General features: G+C 45.3%; 1 protein-coding gene and 1 long non-coding RNA gene across 2 annotated transcripts in view; one reads left to right on the top strand and one right to left on the bottom strand.

Annotated features, from left to right (window-relative positions):
• LOC126187341 (uncharacterized) overlaps window positions 1-23,381 on the bottom strand; it is a 654,391-nt gene that overhangs the window by 590,540 nt on the left and 40,470 nt on the right. The window lies entirely within an intron of this gene.
• Window positions 597-23,272, top strand: LOC126187337 (endoglucanase E-4-like). The gene is made up of 8 exons (XM_049928359.1): window positions 597-734; window positions 2,516-2,677; window positions 5,008-5,286; window positions 8,377-8,554; window positions 13,828-13,987; window positions 16,177-16,341; window positions 19,446-19,585; window positions 23,013-23,272. The coding sequence occupies exons 1-8, from the start codon at window positions 683-685 to the stop codon at window positions 23,224-23,226; spliced, it is 1,350 nt and encodes a 449-aa protein (XP_049784316.1). The 5' UTR covers window positions 597-682; the 3' UTR covers window positions 23,227-23,272.

A 23,381-nucleotide genomic window follows, 5' to 3' on the forward strand; every position in this document is an offset into this window, starting at 1 on the left:
AATTTTTTGGGAGGTTTTCTACATTTGCCTTGTCACACTTTAACGAAACAAACCTAAAACGAAGTCAGTCAACATCAAAAACAATGGAAGGGATGAAAATGTTGTAATAAATGCATTAAGATGATACATTGTGGAATTTTGTAAGTAAGCAAAGGTTGCTAAACTTAATAAACGTCTTTAATGATTATTTCCTCTTTCTTCTCTTCCGGGTATGATAATCAGAGGCAGTTTAGTTGGTTATTTTCGTTAATACTCAACAAAAATTACTCAGTTTTCTGGTATAAAAACTGGAAATTTTAGAGACTAGCCACCTCTTGCATAAATATCTGTGGACGCCCGTGGCCATGCTTGGGCCACGTGAAAAGCTTCGAGATGCTGTTGGCACACGTAACTTAGCTCTGTTATCGTGCAGTTCCCATGGTACGGCCTGAATGCCGGGTAATTACGTTTCCCACTCGAAAAGCTACGACACACCCAGACGAGCCCTCTAATCACCTGCTCTTTCTACTGCCACCTTGTTTACTCGTGCTGCTCCTTTATCGCGGAAAACTCTCAATAGAGGCAAGTGCGATTCGTATCTTGGCCACCATCGTCGCAAATAACACTTGTGTAATCAACCGCAAAAATAACTCGTCTCGCGCCTATATAAGCCGGAGGCGTATCCGAACGCCAGCTGTGCACGATGGCGCGGTACGGCGTGTTCTTTTTACTCGGCCTCTTGGCCTCGAGCCAAGGTAGGTGCATTTCTAGGAACTGTGAGCTCTGCTGTCTATTACTGAGGCTCGGCTGTCGCCTCCTTTGCAGTATGGGTTCTCATCTCTATTTCCCTCTGAGCAATTTGAAGAAGACAGCCTGAGAGTGCTTGTGGACCAGAACTTATACATCTACCATAAACATCGTTTGTAGACAATGACTTCAATTACTTTTAAACCCAGAATTCAGCTCAGTCAATGGATTATGTTGAAATTCACGCATTGAGATTGGCTACAATTACTTCGAGAGTTGCTGTTAGCTTAAGCTGTTCCTGTACAGCGAGAGTTATCTGCATCAATAAAAATAAGTATTTATTTCCAGCCATAACGTGGCAACACATTGTGGGATATTGTTTCCGCTACTGGATCAATTTCAGACGACGTCTTGTTAATCCAACCCTTATGTGTTACCCAAGACCACCATCTCTTGTTATCGTTTGCGACCTCTCGCTTTGCATGTTAGTATATCCTGTGATAGTCCCTTCATCTAGGTACAGCTAATACAACCTACATCCACGTGAACCTGCTACTGAAGTCGTGCTTTGGTCTCCCTCTACAATTATTACCAACCACTCTTTCCTCCATAGCCCGAGTCACTATTCGTTTATGCATCAGGATCTGTCCTATCAACCGATTTTTTCTTTTAATGGTGCCATACAATTATTGCTCTCCTGATCCACTGACTACCTCTTAATTATTATTCGAACTGATTTTCAACTTTCTTATGCATCACCACATTTCAAAAGTTTCTGTTCGTTCCTTGTCGTCTACGAGTCACTTCCATACAAATGTACGCCCGAGACAAAGACTTTTTTAGAACTGTTACGGGAATCGGTGAAATGCTGCGAGTAATGAGGATAATGGACAAGGGGCACTACATCAACAGTGGGTGGATAGTCTGAGAATTTGGGTCTGACGGGAATCGTGCTACGGCAGTACGTGCAGTTGCGATGACGACTGTGTCCGTAAGACGTTGTATTCAGCGATTCCGCCTACTAAGCAGGAGACCTGGGGTCGAATCCCAGTCCGGCACAAACTTTCAACCTTCACCATTGATTTATATCAATGCCCAGTCGAAGCAAATGTCTGTAATTCCTTTGCGTCTTCCTAGAACTATAATTTAAATTAGATGTAAAATATTTCTCTTTTTCACTTGCTATTGCCAGACTGCATTTTATGTCCTCTTTCAGCCACCATCAGCTATTTTGCCGTTTAAATGACAGATCTCTCCAGTAATGTTGTGTATCTTATTTCCTAATCTGTTTCCTACGTAGCAACTGTTTTAACTCCTCTCCATTACGTTGCATTTAACTTTGACTTCCTCAAGAAGTTTTGCCCTTTAGTACAATGGGAGTTTTATTTCTTAACACGTTTCTGATTTTCCTATCCCTTTTGCTAGCCGTTCTCCATACATTCCTCCCCTCGTCGTCGATTCTGTTGAGAAACCTGCGCTTCTTGTCAGGCCACTTCGTTTTTCGCATTGTACTATAAAACCGAATCTCGAACATTTCCATTATCCACCAAGATTTTATCATGACTGTGTACGTCAAACGGAAGGTGATGACGGCACTAAGCAAGCTCTTTCTGATTACAATTGGATGTTATTTGATTCGAAAATTAGAACCCGTATTTGGAATGTTTTTCTCCGTGAAACAGTGTAACATGGTGTGTGCAAGCTGTCTGTCTGGAGTTTATTTGCGATCCCCAGCATCAGTCTCAGTGGACAGTTGACTAACGGAGACGCTTTTTTTCCGATGTTGCAGCCTATGACTACAAGGACGCGCTGCAGAAGTCGCTGCTGTTCTACCAGGCGCAGCGGTCCGGCAAGCTGTCGGGCATGGACAGCTCCCTCTACTGGAGGGGAGACTCCGCGCTCAACGACAAGGGCCAGAACGGAGAGGACCTCACTGGAGGATACTACGATGGTGAGTACAGAGAGATTGCTGAGCACGCTCACACGTCAGGCTACCGCAGCTCCCAAAGCTGAGAACAGCCTTAAATCTTAAATGTTATTTTGATTTTGTAGGACAGTTTGACAGCCTTTCTTTTGATGAAGTAGGGGAGACAGAGATTCTCCTGCGTAGCGGACTTTATGATTCGCAATACAGCTCAGTCTTTTCAAACCAATAGACTATGGAGCAAGAGCGTACTCAGTACAGTGCTAGGAGGAGGGGACATACGACCTCACGTCAGAGGGAGAGAGGGTCCGTTCCCTTCCCATGCCCCTAGGTGGGGTAAGCCAGTTTCCCGCTGGTCAGCCAGAATCAGACATTTAGAAAGTGGGATACAGAAATGGTAATGTCGTGCATCATTACAAGAAGTAAAGTGAACATTACACAAGCAGCATATCAACATCGTTTGATTAAAACACAGATATTAACAAACTGAGAAGTCAGAGGTAAGTAGATTATCCCATTTTGTACGACGCCCGAACGTTGTGGTTAGATGTTGCGTACTTCTCGGTGTAGAGCAAGTTAGCCGACTTTGAACTTGAGATGATAATCCGTGCGAGACCCATGGGGCATAGCAAGTAGACGATAACACAAGAATTTGTGTTTCTGAGTCCAACAGCGCCTTGGACGAATCTTCACTATCAGAGAGAACAAATTTCCACACGCCAGACAGGACGATCGCAAGTGTTTGACGAACGAACGTCACATGCCTGTGCAGAGCTATTCTAGGCGCTCGCGTAGATTTGAATGTGGGTCGTCAGGAACTCATTTCTACTGCGGCTGTAACGAGACAAATACAAGGGTACGCTTCAGTGCCAACAACTGACTAGTGTCACAGTCCCTTCCCACGACTTTTGACGACACAGTGTAAGCTTGAAATGTTCGCGTCCTAACGGGACGGCATACAGCTCCACAAGCTTGCTGTGACACCAATACCATACCATACCATACCATACCATCAGATAAGAGGTCAGCAGCTCATGGTCTATGGGAGCAGTTCGTTTCGATTCAAAAAATCCAGGGCACCAGGATAATGCGACTACCTGGCAGATGCATATGGAAGGAAAGCATATTCAAGCTGTCTTATGATACGCTAGCCAAATCGAGGGAATCTGGTGGGCTTGAAGTTTTCCACACTAGCAGAGAAGCAACAGAGTTGTTCCTCAAGAGAATAACAACACTGCTAGAAATCCAGGCAATATCAAGACAAAGCTTTTTCAAACCGTGCGCCCAGCTAGTACGCTTTCTGCCATCTAAGCAAGCAAAATTAACTACAAGTTAAAACATAGTAGAGAATTCTACCTCCAGCCAGCTACATAGATGCTAGTCTTCTAAAGAGGATCCACCTCACAACAAGAGATTTCCTGTGTGAATGGAAGAAGGACGAAAAACTTAACAATGTATAGGCAACTGTCCACCGACCAGGAGACTGCGTGGACGAACATACCATTAAAATACTTAATATCTGACGTTACAACCACGTGACACACAGTCGTTAACACTGCAACTAACGAAAAACTCCATAGAAACGGACTTAGTAGCACTCATGTGGGTTACTTGATTCTCTTCTTCAGCGTTTCACGTGCTGTGGTCATTTATGCAACTGGAGATGGATAAGGAATAGACTCGCCCTGCTAACAAGGAGCTCCGAAACCAACTACGCGACAAACATCCTACTTCGGCCCGCATCCAAACTGCATCCCATCACAAAAAATAACATTGTACTGTGGTTACTGGGAGATTATGCCAGTTACATAATTAACGTAAGAGGATGTGATAACTTTACCAACTTCATTAGCCACGTGGAAATGATCTAGGAAAACCAAAAGGATTCGTAACACAAAAAGATTATTTGGCAACTTGCTTGAAATATTATTTGACAGTCTCAGAATAGGAGAATCTATTAGGGGACTGAAGTAAGACAGAGAAGAGAACAAAAAACTTAACAAGAACAAATTTAAGTTTGACAACGTATAATTTTACCGCTGAAGAAGTTTTTTATTGTTATATTTTTTTATTTAAATTATTTAAGACACGCATTTTATTAAGATTTTTCTTGCGCATAATAACCATTTGTCAATAAAGTTATATGTTTGAAAAGAAAAAGCGACGTTTACCTACCTAAGTACTAATCGACATTCCCTCCACGTTGGCAGCATGTTAATGGACTAATGATGGTTAAGTAACTGAAACCGATTGCCCGTGAATAAAATTAACAAGTGTGATTCTAGGCTTTTACTTATCTTGTACCTGAGCGAGACTTGAGGACGTGCTAAACAATGAGGCCGTTTACTTTTGCGCAGCTGGCGACCACGTCAAGTTCGGCTTCCCTATGGCGTTCGCCATGACGACGCTGGCTTGGGGTATCCTGGACTGGGGCGACGGCTACACGAGCGCCGGCGTTATGGACGAGGCACGCAACTGCATCCGCTGGGGCATGGACTACCTCATCAAGGCGCACATCTCCGACAACGAGCTCTACGTCCAGGTGGGCGACGGCACAGCCGACCACAACTACTGGGGTCGCCCCGAGGACATGACTATGGACAGGCCCTCGTACAAGATCACCACCAGTGCACCAGGTACGTATAGGCCGTCCTCTCTAATCCAACGCCCAACAGCTGCACGCTAAAGTTCCTTTTCTTTTCATTCCTCTTTGAAATGATTTCTAGCGTTACAGTCTTCCAGCGTAGTTTCATGAGACGTCAGTCATCCATAAACGACCGGCCATATCGCAAAAAGTGATCCAACAAGCTTTCCTGTGGAATAGCTTCCTAACACGCACCTTTTTCAATCCTGAGAATTCCACCTACTGCAACCGTAAATTCTTGTACAAATTCATGAATGCATTTTTAGTGATGGGAGCAACCGGATGACAACAGTCACTTCAGTCGTTTGTTGGAAGCAGTCCACCCTTTGTGTTGTAATTTTACTTATCAGTTGAATTGCTCCTTTATTCATTCGAGTGAAACCAGTCTATGGGAGCAGCCGAATAAAAACAGTCGACGCAGTCCGGGTCATTCAGTTAGCAACAGAAATACTCGATCATTTTGCAATTTTTAAATCATTCTTGTTGGCTGACTCCGTTATCGTCCAACACAGCGGCTCCATATTGGCCTTTTTTCGTAATTTTGGGGAAAAAAATTCTGGGCGAACTTTTGGGGAAACGGAAACCTTGGGAAAATTTCTGGAGAAGAAAATTTCAGTGCGGGGGAAATTGGGGAAGTATTTTATCTACCTAGCTCCACTACTAATGCTATCTTTGATGTTTTACCTCAAACAATACGTACTTAGGTTTCTAGGTATTAACTAGATGTCACTCTTTCTTCACATCAATCGATATAGGTTTCCTTGTGTGAGACACGTTAGGCTCTCCGCTGTGATAGCGCTCCGTGAGGCGTCTGTATTGTGTACGTGACTAATTTCGACCATTTGGGATGTCTAACGACTTTCGCGGTCGTATCGAATTCATTGTTTTGGGTGGAATGTTTATTTGACGGGTTTTACATTATAATGAATTTCCTATGGGAATATGCGTTTCAAATATTTTCGATCTCTCAAAAACGCGTCGGTATTGTGTGATGATTTGTTGTAATGAAATCTAAGACAGTGACAGATCGACGGTTAAGAACCTTAAGAAGGTGTAAGTCAAAAATATAGGCACGGATTGTGTGTTCACAGTAGCGCAGTGAATAGAGGTGACGAGTTGTAAAGTGAGAGTAGGTCGTGCGTAAATGGGAAATCAATAGAACAATGGGAAAAGCATGAAGAAAGCAAATGTGGCGTCCCTAGAGCAGGTTTCTTTTTCATTTTTCTGGCTAGGCTGTTGTTTTTATTTACAAATTAAAAATTCTAGTTTATGTAGCACGTTTTATTATATTTACAGCAATTTTGCGACCCTGAATACATACTCGTAACTCCAACTCTTCCAGTTGCTAACACTGATAAAAAATGTTAGTTTAAAGGCATACACTACTGGCCATTAAAATTGCTACATCAAGAAGAAATGCAGATGATAAACGGGTATTCATTGGACAAATATTTTATACTAGAACTGACATGTGATTTGGGTGCATAGATCCTGAGAAATCAGTACCTGGAACAACCACCTCTGGCCGTAATAACGGCCTTGATACGCCTGGGCATTAACAGAGCTTGGATGGCGTGTACAGGTACTGCTGCCCATACAGGTTCAACACGTAGGCACAGTTCATCAAGAGTAGTGACTGGCGTATTGTGACGAGCCAGTTGCTCGCCCACCATTGACCAGACGTTTTCAATTGGTGAGAGATCTGGAGAAAGTCCTGGCGAGGGCAGCAGTCGAACATTTTCTGTCTCGAGAAAGGCCCGTACAAGACCTGCAACATGCGATCGTGCATTATCCTGCTGAAATGTAGGTTCTCGCAGGGATCGAATGAAGGGTAGAGCCACGGGTCGTAACACATCTCAAATGTAACGTCCACTGTTTAAAGAGCCGTCAATGCGAATAAGAGGTGACCGAGACGTGTAACCAATGGCACCCCTTGCCATCACGCCGGGTGACACGCCAGTATGGCGATGACGAATACACGCTCCCAATGTGCGATCACTGCGATGTCGCCAAACACGGATGCGACCATCATTATGCTGTAAACAGAACCTGGATTCATCCGAAAAATTGGCGTTTTGCCATTCGTGCACCCAGGTTCGTCGTTGAGTACACCGTTGCAGGTGCTCCTGCCTGATGCAGTGTCAAGGGTAACCGCAGCCATGGTCCCTGAGCCATAGTCCATGCTGCTGCAAACGTCGACGAACTGTTCGTGCAGATGGTTGTTGTCTTGCAAACGTCCCCATCTGTTGACTCAGGGATCGAGACGTGGCTGCACGATCCGTTACAGCCATGCGGAAAAGATGCCTGTCATCTCGACTGCTAGTGATACGAGGCTGTTGGGATCCAGCACGGCGTTCCGTATTACATTTCTGAACCCACCGATTCCATATTCTACTAACAGTCATTGGATCTCGACCAAGGCGAGCAGCAATGTCGCGATACGATACACCGCAATCGCGATAGGCTACAATTCGACCTTTATCAAAGTCGTGAACGTGATGGTACGCCTTTCTCCTCCTTACACGAGGCATCACAACAACGTTTCACCAGGAAACGCCGGTCAACTGCTGTTTGTATATGAGAAATCGGTTGGAAACTTCCCTCATGTCAGCACGTTCTAGTTGTCGCCACCGGCGCCAACCTTGTGTGAATGCTCTGAAACGCTAATCATTTGCATATCACAGCATCTTCTTCCTGTCAGTTAAATTTCGCGTCTGTAGCTCGTAGTCTTCGTGGTGTAGCAGTTTTAATGGCCAGTAGTATATTATTCAGTTTCTTTACAGTAAAATAAGGTGTGGGCACCGGAAGTCTTAAAATGATCTGCACAGCTAATATTGATTATTTATTGACTGTAACATCAGAAGGTCGAGAGATGTATTACTGTCATTTAGATTATGCTCATTTCGGAACCGATGTCTCGTGTTCGATCCATTCAGAAGCACATACACACTGTCTATTGCTTACCCGGTTGCAATTAAAAAGTGTTTATTTACAACTTATCATATGGATGTTCAAACTATTTTGTCCACTGTGCAAAGCTCTCGCCGACCCACTGGCGTCACGGCTGCCTCGCTTCCTGCAGGTTCTGACGTAGCCGCTGAGACAGCCGCCGCCTTCGCTGCCGCCTCGCTGGTCTTCAAGGGGGTGGACGACAACTACGCCAACACACTGCTGTCGCACGCCAAGGCGCTCTTCGACTTCGCAGACAACTACCGCGGCGTGTACTCGAACAGCGTTCCCGCCGCCGCCAGTTTCTATGGGTAAGTTCCGCACTGTGCCCGTTGCGCTAATTTAACGCACTTTACCAGATACTACGTATCTGCAAGAAGATTCGTTCGATAAAGCACAAGCGACTTTGCCTCTTGTCCGCAACCTGCTTCCGAAGCCAAGGTCTCAAAACTGCAGTGAGTTGAGGGCCCCCTTTTAGAAAGGAAGATGATCGACGGTACATGGGGCCATCACTCGTGAAATTTAAAAGCATTTCGTGACCGAATATGTATGCCCAATCTAGACACGTCAGTCCACGCTTGTCAGCACTGAGTGATACCTGCAGTCTTATTATTGGCTGTCCGCAGCCTACTCCACCAACCAACATATACACTCCTGGAAATTGAAATAAGAACACCGTGAATTCATTGTCCCAGGAAGGGGAAACTTTATTGACACATTCCTGGGGTCAGATACATCACATGATCACACTGACAGAACCACAGGCACATAGACACAGGCAACAGAGCATGCACAATGTTGGCACTAGTACAGTGTATATCCACCTTTCGCAGCAATGCAGGCTGCTATTCTCCCATGGAGACGATCGTAGAGATGCTGGATGTAGTCCTGTGGAACGGCTTGCCATGCCATTTCCACCTGGCGCCTCAGTTGGACCAGCGTTCGTGCTGGACGTGCAGACCGCGTGAGACGACGCTTCATCCAGTCCCAAACATGCTCAATGGGGGACAGATCCGGAGATCTTGCTGCCCAGGGTAGTTGACTTACACCTTCTAGAGCACGTTGGGTGGCACGGGATACATGCGGACGTGCATTGTCCTGTTGGAACAGCAAGTTCCCTTGCCGGTCTAGGAATGGTAGAACGATGGGTTCGATGACGGTTTGGATGTACCGTGCACTATTCAGTGTCCCCTCGACGATCACCAGTGGTGTACGGCCAGTGTAGGAGATCGCTCCCCACACCATGATGCCAGGTGTTGGCCCTGTGTGCCTCGGTCGTCTGCAGTCCTGATTGTGGCGCTCACCTGCACGGCGCCAAACACGCATACGATCATCATTGGCACCAAGGCAGAAGCGACTCCCATCGCTGAAGACGACACGTCTCCATTCGTCCCTCCATTCACGCCTGTCGCGACACCACTGGAGGCGGGCTGCACGATGTTGGGGCGTGAGCGGAAGACGGCCTAACGGTGTGCGGGACCGTAGCCCAGCTTCATGGAGACGGTTGCGAATGGTCCTCGCCGATACCCCAGGAGCAACAGTGTCCCTAATTTGCTGGAAAGTGGCGGTGCGGTCCCCTACGGCACTGCGTAGGATCCTACGGTCTTGGCGTGCATCCGTGCGTCGCTGCGGTCCGGTCCCAGGTCGATGGGCACGTGGACCTTCCGCCGACCACTGGCAACAACATCGATGTACTGTGGAAACCTCACGCCCCACGTGTTGAGCAATTCGGCGGTACGTCCACCCGGCCTCCCGCATGCCCACTATACGCCCTCGCTCAAAGTCCGTCAACTGCACATACGGTTCACGTCCACGCTGTCGCGGCATGCTACCAGTGTTAAAGACTGCGATGGAGCTCCGTATGCCACGGCAAACTGGCTGACACTGACGGCGGCGGTGCACAAATGCTGCGCAGCTAGCGCCATTCGACGGCCAACACCGCGGTTCCTGGTGTGTCCGCTGTGCCGTGCGTGTGATCATTGCTTGTACAGCCCTCTCGCAGTGTCCGGAGCAAGTATGGTGGGTCTGACACACCGGTGTCAATGTGTTCTTTTTTCCATTTCCAGGAGTGTATATCATCTGGTGCCGCGCGGGATTAGCCGAGCTGTCTAGGGCTCTGCAGTCATGCACTGTGCGGCTGGTCCCGGCGGAGGTTCGAGTCCTCCCTCGGGCATGGGTGTCTGTTTTTGTCCTTAGGATAATTTAGGTTAAGTAGTGTGTAAGATTGGGGACTGATGACCTTAGCAGTTAAGTCCAATAAGATTTTACACACATCTGAACATTTTTTATCATCTGGTAGCTATCGATCTCCCAGACATACATCTTGAGGTCGCTGCCAGCACGGAAAGGGTACACCTTGTCACCAAACCTAGCCATCTATTACATGATTGTGCACCAATCGATGTGTACAGAGATCGAGGTCCAGGAAAAGTTTCACGATAAGCAGCACCATCTTGCGAACGACTAGATCCAAAACGAGAATGACAATGTGGAAAGCAGAAGTTTTAGAAGATCCTCATCGCCCCTGACCATTTGAAAAGTCCCCTCCTGGTCCTCATTAAAAGGAGGCTTACCGACAATAGTTCTTCTCGCGAACCGTTCGTGGCTGGGATAGGAAAGACAGGAAGTGACAGTGGTACACAAAGTAACCTCCGCCACACATCATAAGGAAGCTTGCGGAGCATAGCTGCAGACAGAGACTAGGAAAGTGGACGGCGTGGCGTGCTCCCAATCGCTTACTCTCTGCCGTTGGAACTGCCGCTATGGAGAGGGACAACCATGGAGTACCGACTCCGTTGCCGAACCCAGATGATCTTGAAGTTGCCTATTTCTGGTCATCCATCGACCACCTACTCTGCAGCCGGCTCCAGATGAACTTGAGTTGCCCATTTCTGGTCATCCATGGTGTAATCTCACATGCACTTATTTATAGAAATATCTACTTTAAGTTACTTGCCTTCTGTAATTTTTTTTTTGTGTTTCTTTGTGCCCCCCATTACAAAATATCCCTTGACTGAGTTTGGGACCGAATCTGAGTGAACTGCAGTCATTTCCAAATAAGAAATATCGCTCAGGTCTGGTGGATATAAGGCTCAAGAAACTTGGCTGACAAAATTGTTATAAGCCGGCCGGAGTGGCCGAGTGGTTCTAAGCACTTCAGTCTGGAACCGCGCGACTGCTACGGTCGCAGGTTCGAATCCTGCCTCGGGCATGGATGTGTGTGATGTCCTTAGGTTAGTTAGGTTTAAATAGTTCTAAGTTCTAGGGGGCTAATGACCTCAGATGTTAAGGCCCATAGTGCTCAGAGCCATCTGAACCATTAGAAAGGTGTTATAAACTAACTATACTAGGGAGTCCCCAGTACAACACTGAACTATAAATTGACCCTTTATCTAAATAATCGGCTCGTTTGGAGTAAGATGTTGGGCTTTTTGATGGCGTGAGTTGGAATTCATCAAATTTGGTAGTACGTTAACAATGTGCAGACATTATATACCTACGTATCTTTTTCTACTGGAAAATCAGTCTTCTGCTGGTTGGGTGTGACACACCACAGTTTCCTCTCTTGTAATATATACTTCACATTAAAGTAGCATTTACCGCCAATATCCTAAAATATTTGCTGTGTATATTCTAATCTCTGCCTTCCACTATATATTTGCTCTCTGCGACTCCCTCCAAAACCATGGAAGTTAATTTATGATATCTTAAAATATGATCTGTCATCCTGTCACTTCTTATACATAGGGCTAGAATTTTCCAAATATTTCTTCCCCGCCCATTCTGAAGAGTGGGTCCTCATTTCTTTCCTTATAAGTTCACTTACATGTGAGTTATAACGTACGTATGATTAAGGTAAACACACACTCTTTTCTCTACCGACTGTCCACAACGCTGCAGAAAATCAGAATGTCCAGACGGGGGTCTGAAGTCCACTCTTCCTGAATATGAGCATTTATCCCAAATAGGTTAATAACTGTACCAAGATAATACCTGCTGTGTCAGCTCGATCTTATCGGTATATCAACTAAATCCTCTCTATTGATGACACCCACAGTAACGTTATATGTTCAGGCACACCTCCAAAGCACTCTGTCTTGTCAGAAGGGGCTAGTTAGTGGGCGATGAAAGGACGCAAAAAACTCTCGTCTCGTAACCCTATAACACGCTATTTATTGTAAGTCAAGATGTGTCATCAGTTTTGTCTTAAAGCAAATACCACACGTGCCCTGATGATCTATGCCAAAATGCAAAACCAATAAACCTAAAGACAGCTATCGAGAATCTAGTGACGACCTATGTGCACTATCAAAATGAGTGCGGAATACAGGGTTAAAGATCAACCCGTCCAAAACCCATGCTGTACTGGTTGGTCATTCTAGGCTCATTATCCTGAAATATCGGTAATCACTGCCCCCCTTAACAGTAAATGGGACAAATATCAACTTCTCTCCTTCAGAAAGAGTCTAGAAATAATAACAGATAAAAATCTAAATTGTACTCAGCACGTAGCTGCAATATGCAAGAAGGCATCAGCAACTCTCCGTGCCCTACAAAAATAAAGAAAGATCTTGCCTCTCGACCTGAAAAAGAAACTTCTACAAGCACTTATACTTCCAGTTATTGGTTACAGCAATGTTATCCTGCAAGAGCTTTCTCAGGAAATCTCACAGTGCCTGGAAATGGTTACGAATGCCTGGGTTCGGTATACCTATGATGTTCGACTCAGTGATCATATTTTACCGTCATATGCACCGCTATCCTGGCTGCGTGCAGACAAGCGCAGGGATTTCCATGCCCTCTGTCTTCTCTACTGTCCTATCAACGTATACTGTCCCACGTCTCTCTCCTCGACCTTAACACTCTTGTCTGAACAACAGGGCAGAAACATCCGTTCCCATCGGAGCAAAATCCTTTCTGTCCAACGTTCAGCCACTTTCTCGAGGTGCTTCTCATTAGCAGGGACCCGACTCTGGAATAACCTCCCGCAATACATTTGGGAACTAAATAATATCTCCAGCTTTAGAAGACAATTAATGACATATCTGCTTAAGTATCAATAATGGTTACCATTGTGCCCGTTAGCACTCGTTACCCTTGTACATCCTTCTTTCCAAACAGACCTTCCGCATTTCCTAGTATTCTTAACTGGAGCTGTCTCTAAATTTCCTTTGCCCACAACTTGCTATATCAGAAACATCTATTTTGTACAATATAAAGTCTTTTTATATCTGTCGCTATCTTTATTGTTATTATTGCCATTATTATTATTACTGTTATCACTATTAGTGGCAGCAGCAGCTGTAGTACAAGTACTCACACTATACGTCTCTGTTGCTCGTCGTCTCATAGCTGCAAAACGAAAGCATGTCCACATTTTCAAAGGCGATACTGTGAAACTTCGAACTAAAACGCACGCTTCTATATTTTACTGAAGCGTAACTAACATGGGTAATGCGTCTTGCAGCTTCTGAGGGAGCTATGTTCACCTTTTCGCCATGATGACCTCCATATGGTACCCAGAGCACATGCTTCACGCCAGCACGACACTGGATAATATGCTGAACCATTTCTCTTTTTCCAGCTCCAATGGATACGCCGACGAGCTGCCCTGGGCAGCGGTGTGGCTGTACCGCGCCACGGCCTCCGAGAGCTACCTCAACCGTGCCATCGAGCTCTACAATGAAGGAGGTCTCCAGTACAGGAGCGGATACGGCTGGGACGAGAAGTCCAGTGGAGCGACGGTAAAGACCTCGCCTATGATACTGTTGAGGTTTACTTTGCTAGAAGCGAGTCTACTGCAGCCGACAGCGACTAATCATGTCGACATTGTAAACACGTGTACAGTGACTTGCAGTACCTTCTCAGTGGGCTCCAATGAATCGATGCGTCACATATCTCGCACGAAACTATGAAACTTCTTCCATCCCTAGCAAGAGAAGGCTTCAGTTCGCCCATCTAAGACTATGACAGGAATCTCGAGCGGAAATTTCATCATAATTTGCTAGAAAGGTCTGTCTAGTTGATGTGCGTAGCAGATTGAAGTCCGTCACAAAAGTCATAACTGAAGCCGTAAAGTACGTCTAATCTCTTTCTCAACAAAACTCCAATAAAACTCCCTTTGTGGTTCCGACAGGGCAACTTCCCTTTCAGTTGTACCAACCTAAATATTTTTTATAAAATACCTTTTGGTCAGGTGACATGCAAAAACAACACCAGGAAAGTGTTAATCCTGATCCTCAAGTATTTCTAACATTGGTAGCCGACTTAATAAGTTTTTGTTTGTAACAGATAAAATTGATACTGGTGTTCAAGACAAGGACTGTTGGAATTCTTGCTTTTAAAACAACTGATTCGTAAAAACGACGGTCATCTATTTGGACTGTCTGCTCACAATTGTCTTGACTCTCCAACTGTCTTTTCATCTGTCAACTGGCAACTGTGACGTGTTCTCCGCCTGGGCATATTGTTCCTTCTTTAGAGTCTCTGACAATATTTACTTCAAAAAAATGGCTCTGAGCACTATGGGACTTGACTGCTGAGGTCATCAGTCCCCTAGAACTTAGCACTACTTAAACCTAACTAACCTAAGGACATCACACACATCCATGCCCGAATAAGGATTCGAACCTGCGACCGTAGCGGTTGCGCAGTTCCAGACTTAGCGCCTAGAACCGCTCGACCACCCCGGCCGGCAATATTTACTTACGCGACACTTTACCACTCTCAGTTATTCATGTAATACTTGTTGCGCTTCCTTTATGTCATTAGTAATGAACATTACAGTCAGAAAACAACAGATACTGTATACGCGCCAACAACAAAATCCATGCTAAATGTCCAATGCACGCCCTGCTCAGTGCACACGCTACAGACGAATGACGACTTTGACTGGTGTGTCATACTGATACACTGCCTCTTGCTATTGTGCACTGCCCCACCACTCTAGATTTTGCACGTGCAGGTAAAACGAGTCCTTTTGTAAACCGCCAAGCACATTGTGCGTAGTGAGTATCTGTCTCTCTTTGCGGATTGCCCACTGTGCAGAGCAGGGATCGAATCCTACTCATCCTGAATAAAAATGAGCAGAATCACTCACTCTCTTTCTTGACGGTGCTTTCTTCACTATCTTGGGAATCACACGACAGATCCCCTTCAGCACGTCTTCCTGATTTCAGATAGAATGATCATCAATTTAACGCCATGTTAAAATGTAATTTTCCTGTTTTCCTACTGTGTGACGTCCATAGAGCGAAAAACGGTCTATAATTTACCACTGCTACAGGTATGCTCCAGTTATAAAACCATAAGACTGAAAAATGCAGGCTAGAACTTAATGTTGTCGCAACATTGTGGTCGTTACAGACGGAGCAGTGCTCTGTAAGATAAAACTTGCCTGGAGAAGAGTATAGGCTGTGGGCTTACTAAAATAAGCATCGCAATCGGAATTTTTATTTATTTGTTTTATTATTTACATACAGTTATTTTTAGACTCCTGTTACAAAGCTAAGGTTCAGCGAAATTTCCTCATACTTATCTCAGTTTTGCTTATATTGTGGACCAAAATTGCGGAAATGATGAGGTTAATTGCTGTCACCGAATAGGGCAAAATGAAAAATACCGAGGTCCAGACGAACAGACAGGGGTCTCAATGACCTCTCCTGCGGAAATTGTATCCAATGTCTTAATCACTTCGATACGTCATTCGGTAAAGAAGAAAGTCTGTCTACAGATGATGCATTTATGGACAGGAGCGAAAATGAGCTATTTAATTTTTTTTAAAAAAAGAATGAAATGCTGTACACGTGATGCTCGAGTAACAAATTGCTGCATCATGCAAGTGTAAAACATTTTGCACTAATTTAAGAAAAACTGGTGTCATTTATGCTTTGTTCGTAGGGCTTCTTTTTAAATGTAACTATTTTCTGTACAGGTTATGCTTGCGCGGTTCACGAGTGACCAGACGTACAAGACGACTGTGCAGAACATTTGCGACAATTTGATGAACAACCAGCAGAGGACACCCAAGGGTCTCATCTTCCTAGGAGAGTGGGGTTCCCTGAGGATCATGTCCGACGCTATGTTCATCTGCATGATGGTAAGTACCGCAGAACCAGAGACTTCAGTCTTGTGAATCATGTGTTCTCAGGTTGGGAAGACATAAACTGAAACAATGTCACACTGGACCCACAAACGCCATGGTGGCTTGGTCCACAGGAACCAGTTTCATGTTTTTATAGCAACAAAAAGACGCCACTGTCCCTGCTGCATCTCTCTTGAACGTAGCCGTCCCGGAAGGCTTCCTGAGATCCTAGAGGAACACAACGGTGCGCATCATTCGCATAATGGTAGAACACTGATTCATCTGATCACATAACACGTTCCAAGTCCTTCACAGCCCTGTGTTGTTATTTTCGCCCAGTGTAATCGGAAAATTTCGTGGACGTAAATGGGGAAGAGTTTCTTGTGTGAATATCCATGTGATCTTTTTGCAGAATACAAAATAGGACAAGAAGGACAACTGCAGACTCCCTATGGCAATTTATGTTTCTCAAGGCAAGAAATTTTTAAATACAACTGCTGAGAACCGCCGGAGGTCTCGGCCAGTCAGGATCGTCATTCTGACACGATGTTGATATTAATTTGTCACAGACCTGGCCTGCCACCACCGATAAATCTAAACACTATGACTACATGTGAAATTCAACACTTTCCTCTACGGGTGTCATGATGCACGGTTGTAAGTAGTCACCCAAGTTGTCCATTCCCTCACGTCAGTATTGTTTGTAAGTAACACACAGTTATCTACACTCCGCACGTGGTTCCCAACAGCTCCGCTCCCTTCCGCGACGCATACTTACGCCTCAAACTGCGAGGTTATGAACTTTTTGTTAGCGATGTTAAGTTTGCTAGAGCTTTTAAAATAGTGCCAATATAGACTGATAAGCCGGAACATTACGACCATCTCCTTAATAGCGTTTTCGACCATCTCGGGAAACAACACAGCAACGATTCTGAATAGCAAGGGCTCTACAAGTCCTTGGTAGGTTTCCGGAGGTGTCTGGCACGACGTGACTACGCACAGGTCATACACTTCTAGTATTACAGGAAGGTGGTTTGTGGGCGCGGAGTTGCCCTCCGATAGCGTCCCAGATGTGCTTCATCGGTTTCAGAACAGACGAATTTTCTGACAAAGATAGCAACGTGGCTTCACTACACGTGATCCCCAAACCAACTAGAACGACTCTGACCTGGTGACATGGGCACTTATCCTGCTGGAAGATGACATAAAAGTCGGGGAAGACATCAAGAACGAAGGGATGGTCCGCAATAATGTTCACGTAGTCCACGGCTGTCATTGTGGCTGTGTCCGTGACACGTTGCTTATTTCGAGCAGCCGTACATCTGGATGACGGTACATCCAGTCACGATTATCGAGCTGTTGTAACAATACATGTCATTCAGACGACAAAGCGACACGTTTCCAGTGATCCAAAATCGAATTTTGGCGATACTCCACCCACTGCAATCGTAAATGACGATGTCATTGGATCAGTACACTTAGGCGTCGTCTGTTGCGGAGTTCCAAGTTCCACAACGAGGCCGTGTGTTCCGAAAGAATTTTTCCTGCACTAACATTATGCTTCGCTATAGTTCGCCGCTGTCCTGCTGTACAGAGCAGGCTAGCTGCCGAGATCCACTTTCGGTGGTGAGGCGTGAGCGTTCAACACCTTGCCGCCTGCCCGTTGATTCCACGGTCCTCAGCCATCTTCCATAGATGCTCACGACAGAAACAAGTGAACAGCTGAACAGCTTCGCTGTTTCCGAGAAGCTCGTTTCGTCGCCGTCCGTAACAATCTGCCCTGTGTTCAAGTCATTTATATCTGTGGGTTTCCCCACTCGCAACACGTAATGTCCGCAGAATGACTGCTCACCGTCTCTGTTCCGCTTATATATACTGTTCAGTCACATTCATGTGGCCACCTTCAAAAGCGTGAACAACCGCCTTCTGCAGTTCGCACGTGAAGGCAGACAGTCAGTGAGGTTGTGAAATGTATCCTACATGAATTTGGAAACAAACAGACTCTAGTGCCATGGTCAGCTGCCCTATGTTTCTCGATTGGCGATCCATGGCGCGTACAATACGATCAAGATGGCCCCACTTACTGTCAACTGGGTTTAAATCAGGGGACTTTTGGACCAGGAGATTACGGTAAACTCCAAACCACTCATGTACATTGCGAATTGTGGGACACGTTGCATTGTCGTGCTGTTATTTGCGATCATATCGAGAACAAAAGAAACTGCATATAGGGGTGGACATGGTCCCAAAACATAGATACAGTCTTGCGTTGATCCATTAGGCCCCCAGAATGACGAGATCACCTAGGGAATAGCACAGAAACTTTCTCCAGACAATAACATTCCCGTCCTTCGACGTGGACCTTTCCGACGATTGTTCAAAGACCGTACTCATCAACGGCCATCTGTCTGACAGAGCATAAAAAGTGACTCATCTGGAAATTCCACCTGTCGCCACTCAGCAGATGTCCAACTGAGGTACTGGCATGAAGATTCCAACCTTCATCGACGAAGAACAACATTTAATATGGGTGTATAAACCAGGTGTCTGTAGCGGTGGTCCATGCGAAGCAATGTTCGGTGAACAGTTGTTGGAGAGACAGTGCTAGTAGCTTCTTGGTTCACCTGGGCGATCAGTTGTTCAACAGCTGCACATCTGTTTGCCCATGAACATCCCCACAGCCGTACCTCTGTCATCGGTGACCTATGCTGCCGGTTCGGAACGCAAACAGCTTACAAACTTAGCCGTTTCGGAAACGCTGCCCTTTGGGCGAAAGTCAATGATCACGCCCTTTTTGACAGCAGATAACACCACGACGACGACTGCACTGTTTTTGACACACCTCTGACACGCTTTATATACCATCCACTGCGAGTGTTGCTACATGCCGTCTGTGGTTATAGCACGTTGACCTAGGACAGAGGTAGTGGTCAAATTAATGTGACTGGACTGTGTACTTTCCTTAACGCGTCACTTACCTCAGTGTCACCAGGCGGCAATCAGTCTCTTGGTGGAAACTAGTCATAACCTTTCGCTCATCCGTCTATTGAGGTGTGTGTACTGAGAGCAATGTAATAGCGGTACGTAGAGCGCATGGTGAATTTGTTCCTCTGCTGCAGGCGTCCGACCTTGGAATCAACCCAACAGCGTACCGCAGTATGGTGAAGGAGCAGATGGGCTACGCCCTGGGAGATACCGGCTTCAGCTACGTGTGCGGCATCGACAGCAACTACCCACGCAGCCCGCATCACCGCTCCAGGTAAGTCGACATCAGTTTTCAGTGTCAACGGCTGAGAAAGAAACTCAGTTGTAAACACTCTTTAGATCAAGGAACGTCTGTAGAAGTATACAGGACTTTTTACATCAACACATCTGCTTACATCTTCGCACTGTTAGCCACCGTAAGGTTTTCTGCCTTTCTATACCGCCAGCAGATGATTCATAGAAGAAGTGATTGGTGCTCAGTACGAAACCAGACCTCTCAAATGGTCAGTAAGCAAATGTATTTGCCAGATTTAGTCACCAAATGTCCGTATGTGCATCTTTGTTTAATAGACAAAGTCTTTCTTGTAGCTTCACCGCTATGATTACGTGAACATTTTTGCTAAGCCCATACATTAGTTACGCAAATCCATGACGATTCCCACAGCCCTTCTGTTAGTTCAACTTGGTAAAGGACCGATAGCTCCGAACGGCACTCAAGAATTAGCCATAAGAGCGTTTTGAAAGTGAATTACGATAACTTCACGATTCCTTGTACGAATCCGTCATCTACATTCCTCACGTCTAGACTTACGTGCTCGTCCACCTTCACCGAGCGAGGTTGCGCAGTGGTTAGCACACTGGACTCGCATTCGGGAGGACGACAGTTAAATGCCGCGTCAGGCCATCCTGATTTAGGTTTTCCATGATTTCCCTAAATCGCTTCCCCGTCCTTCCCTAATCCGATGAGACCGATGACCTCGCAGTTTGGTCTCTTCCCCAAAACAACCCAACCAACCCAACATCTTCCACCTTCAATCATTCCAGGAGGATAAACGTAGATATATGATGGTTGTTGTTCTACTGCGTGAATAATTATGACATAATTAAACTATATCCGCTGTTTTGGCTTATTTACGCCCATAATACTGCTTCGTTTTCGTTGGAATTAGCAGGAAGTTTTTGTTCAAGACGCTGATGATCTGGAGCTCTTCCAGTTTCTCAAAGAGCGAGCCATGTTATGCACAAAATAATGTATACACGTGGTGTACACTCACAGTCCTGTTACACTGACACCGTTTGCTGTTCCGGCAGTGTATTTCCGTAGAAAACGAAATGCTGAGTGATGTAAAGTAAGAAATTTTTGCCCAGCCGCAGAACTGGTCTGATATTCCAGAGGCACGGAATGTTTACTAAGCGGCAATGACAAACTGTGTCGAACGCTTCTCACTTGTAACGGATACAAATGAAGTTTTGCTCTTTTACAGTTTCTTTATTGCGTGAACGCAAAGAGCAAGTATGATTTCATGCAGTCGACGCTCGCGAAATACTTGATAACTGTTTCAGGGGAGTAACATGTCGCTACACAGATATGAATGTCGAAAATAAATGACGACTGCATTCGCTGAACATAATGGCTCGGCTGTTTCCTGAAACTTTACGTTCCCACACAGTTCTTCTTCAAAAATGGGGAAGGGGGGGTGGAGGGGGGGTTCGGAGTTGACAGACTTGAAATCCACGGTATAAACCTACAGCACTATACACTACCATTCTCACTTTGGTTTCAGTGTTACAGATAGTCGATTTGCTGCATGGTCGTAGCCGAATAGTTTCGATTTAACTGAATATGTCCGAAAACAGGAGAAACCTACAGCCATAAGCTGCTCTTTTCTACTGTTAATGTAACTAACGTACAGCCAGATTAATCAAAGAAAACCAGACCACAGACTATTATCTCAGTCTGCCGGCACTGGAGTCTCAAAACATGGGGGCTACTATCCTTACACATTTCGTTCTACCTCATGCTGGTACAATTAAAGGCTCACTCAATTTTACAGAAGGAATAGGCATCGTTTTTCTCTTGCTTGAACCCAGTTGAACATATCTGGGACTCATTTGGCTGATTCAGTGCAATTCCAGAGCTGTACGTTCTTCTTTATCAGAAATGGCTAAACGTACAAGCGGAACTTGTCAATAATAGTAACGATAATTTCGTGTGGTTCAAAGCCCTGTTGTAAGTCTTTCAGCTGGACGCCACTTCGGCGACTTCCGTATCCCTAACCAGCCCTAGTAGTCCTACTGGGGAAAGAGGACCTACAGTTTAACGTGGAATGCGAACCTCGAGACATTTCTGGTGAATCTTCACATCATTGAGAGGTGAAAGTTAGGTTAAAGGCAGAGTGAAAAATTCCCATTGTTCAACTAGGATCTTCTCATTTACCAGTCACGAGTTTCACTACGAGACCATCACAGTCGACAACTTGTCGATAATCTATTAAATGAGTGCGATGTAGATATGATGCACTGTTAGAAGTGATCACACCTACTATGATGAGACAATAAAAATGATTGGTTTCATTGCTGGCCAAATAGTTCACTTATGTCGTGAACATTATGGACAACAATTGAAGTGCACGTACATTAGTATATTGCAATACAATATACTGTAACTGTTACTTCCAGGTATATTCAAATGGTCCCGTACTAAGAGTGTCACATAATGAGTTGTCAGATGCATTGTACACGCCCTAGTTTACCTGCAGATACCAACTGGCAGAACGGTGAGAAGGGCTAAAGAGTAAAATCTCTCTAAGAAGTGGTCAATGCTTGTCTTTTAACTGCTGACGAATACAATCAAGAGGTTATATCTTGCATAATCGTCTCTGTGTATCGGTAACAGTGATCGTAGCAGATGAACGTTGCTGGCTGGTATGTGAAACACGAACTGCTGACAAATCCCAACTTGATCCATGAGTTCAGCTTTTCACTTAGTACTGTACACGACACTCTCCCATACACATCCGTTGTGGAAATTTTGTTGAGAAAGAGTGCGCCGCCTGCTGATTTAACTCCACTTGGAAAAAATTAGAACCTCTTGATCGTCGTGCACGCAGCATACATTGAACAACAAGCTACTTTTATCTTCTGAGGGGGAGGGGGAGTTGACCAAATACCTGAAGGAACAGAGATTCTACTTTAACGAGAATCTAATGCGTGTAGTTAGCTATTAGTCCAAAGAGATGCAATGCAACGGCTGAATCAGTACCTAAAACAGTTGTCATTTATTCTTCAGTCTTAGTTGCATATTTTTGATCACATGACATGTCTCGATCTCTCTGGATCATCTTCAGATCTAAGTAGTTGCGTCAGCAACCCGTCTTGTGAGCGTCAGAAACTCATATCAGATTACGTATACCTGAAGATGATCCACAGAGATCGAAACATGTCATGTAATTAAAAGTATGCAACTGATATTGAAGAAATCTACACTTGTTTTAAATACCAATACACTCGCTAATTTCTCGACACAATAATATCGACTATAGCGAATCAGTACCATCAGTGATTTCTGCTTTAAAGAAAGAAAGCCAGGAGCTGTGAGACAATTGCATTGTCCGCATATAATACATTGTTTTCAATTTCTTCTCTTTTTATTGGCTATAGTGACTAGAATGAGTTTACCCACTGGAGTAACCTGTCTGCAGCTCGTGCCCCGACCCGCCGGCCACGTGCGACTGGAACACGTTCAACGGCGCCCAGCCGAACGCGCACGTGCTGAACGGCGCACTGGTGGGTGGTCCCGGCGCCAACGACGACTACGTCGACACCCGCCAGGACTCCCAGAAGAACGAGGTCGCACTCGACTACAACGCAGGCTTCCAGGGTCTTCTGGCCGCCCTCATCAAGTACAACCTGTGAGAACCAAGTCTGCTCTTCCTACAATAAAAATCTGCTAGCGTACAAACGTGTCGTGCTGTTCTCATTTCCTCACACCCCACGTTCCCTCACTCCCCAGCACCGACAGATGAACGTTTTGGTGGTTGCATTTGTCACCCTCATTTGACACATAAAAA

Source organism: Schistocerca cancellata, chromosome 5 (genome assembly GCF_023864275.1).
Source record: "Schistocerca cancellata isolate TAMUIC-IGC-003103 chromosome 5, iqSchCanc2.1, whole genome shotgun sequence".
NCBI classification, from domain to species: domain Eukaryota; kingdom Metazoa; phylum Arthropoda; class Insecta; order Orthoptera; family Acrididae; genus Schistocerca; species Schistocerca cancellata.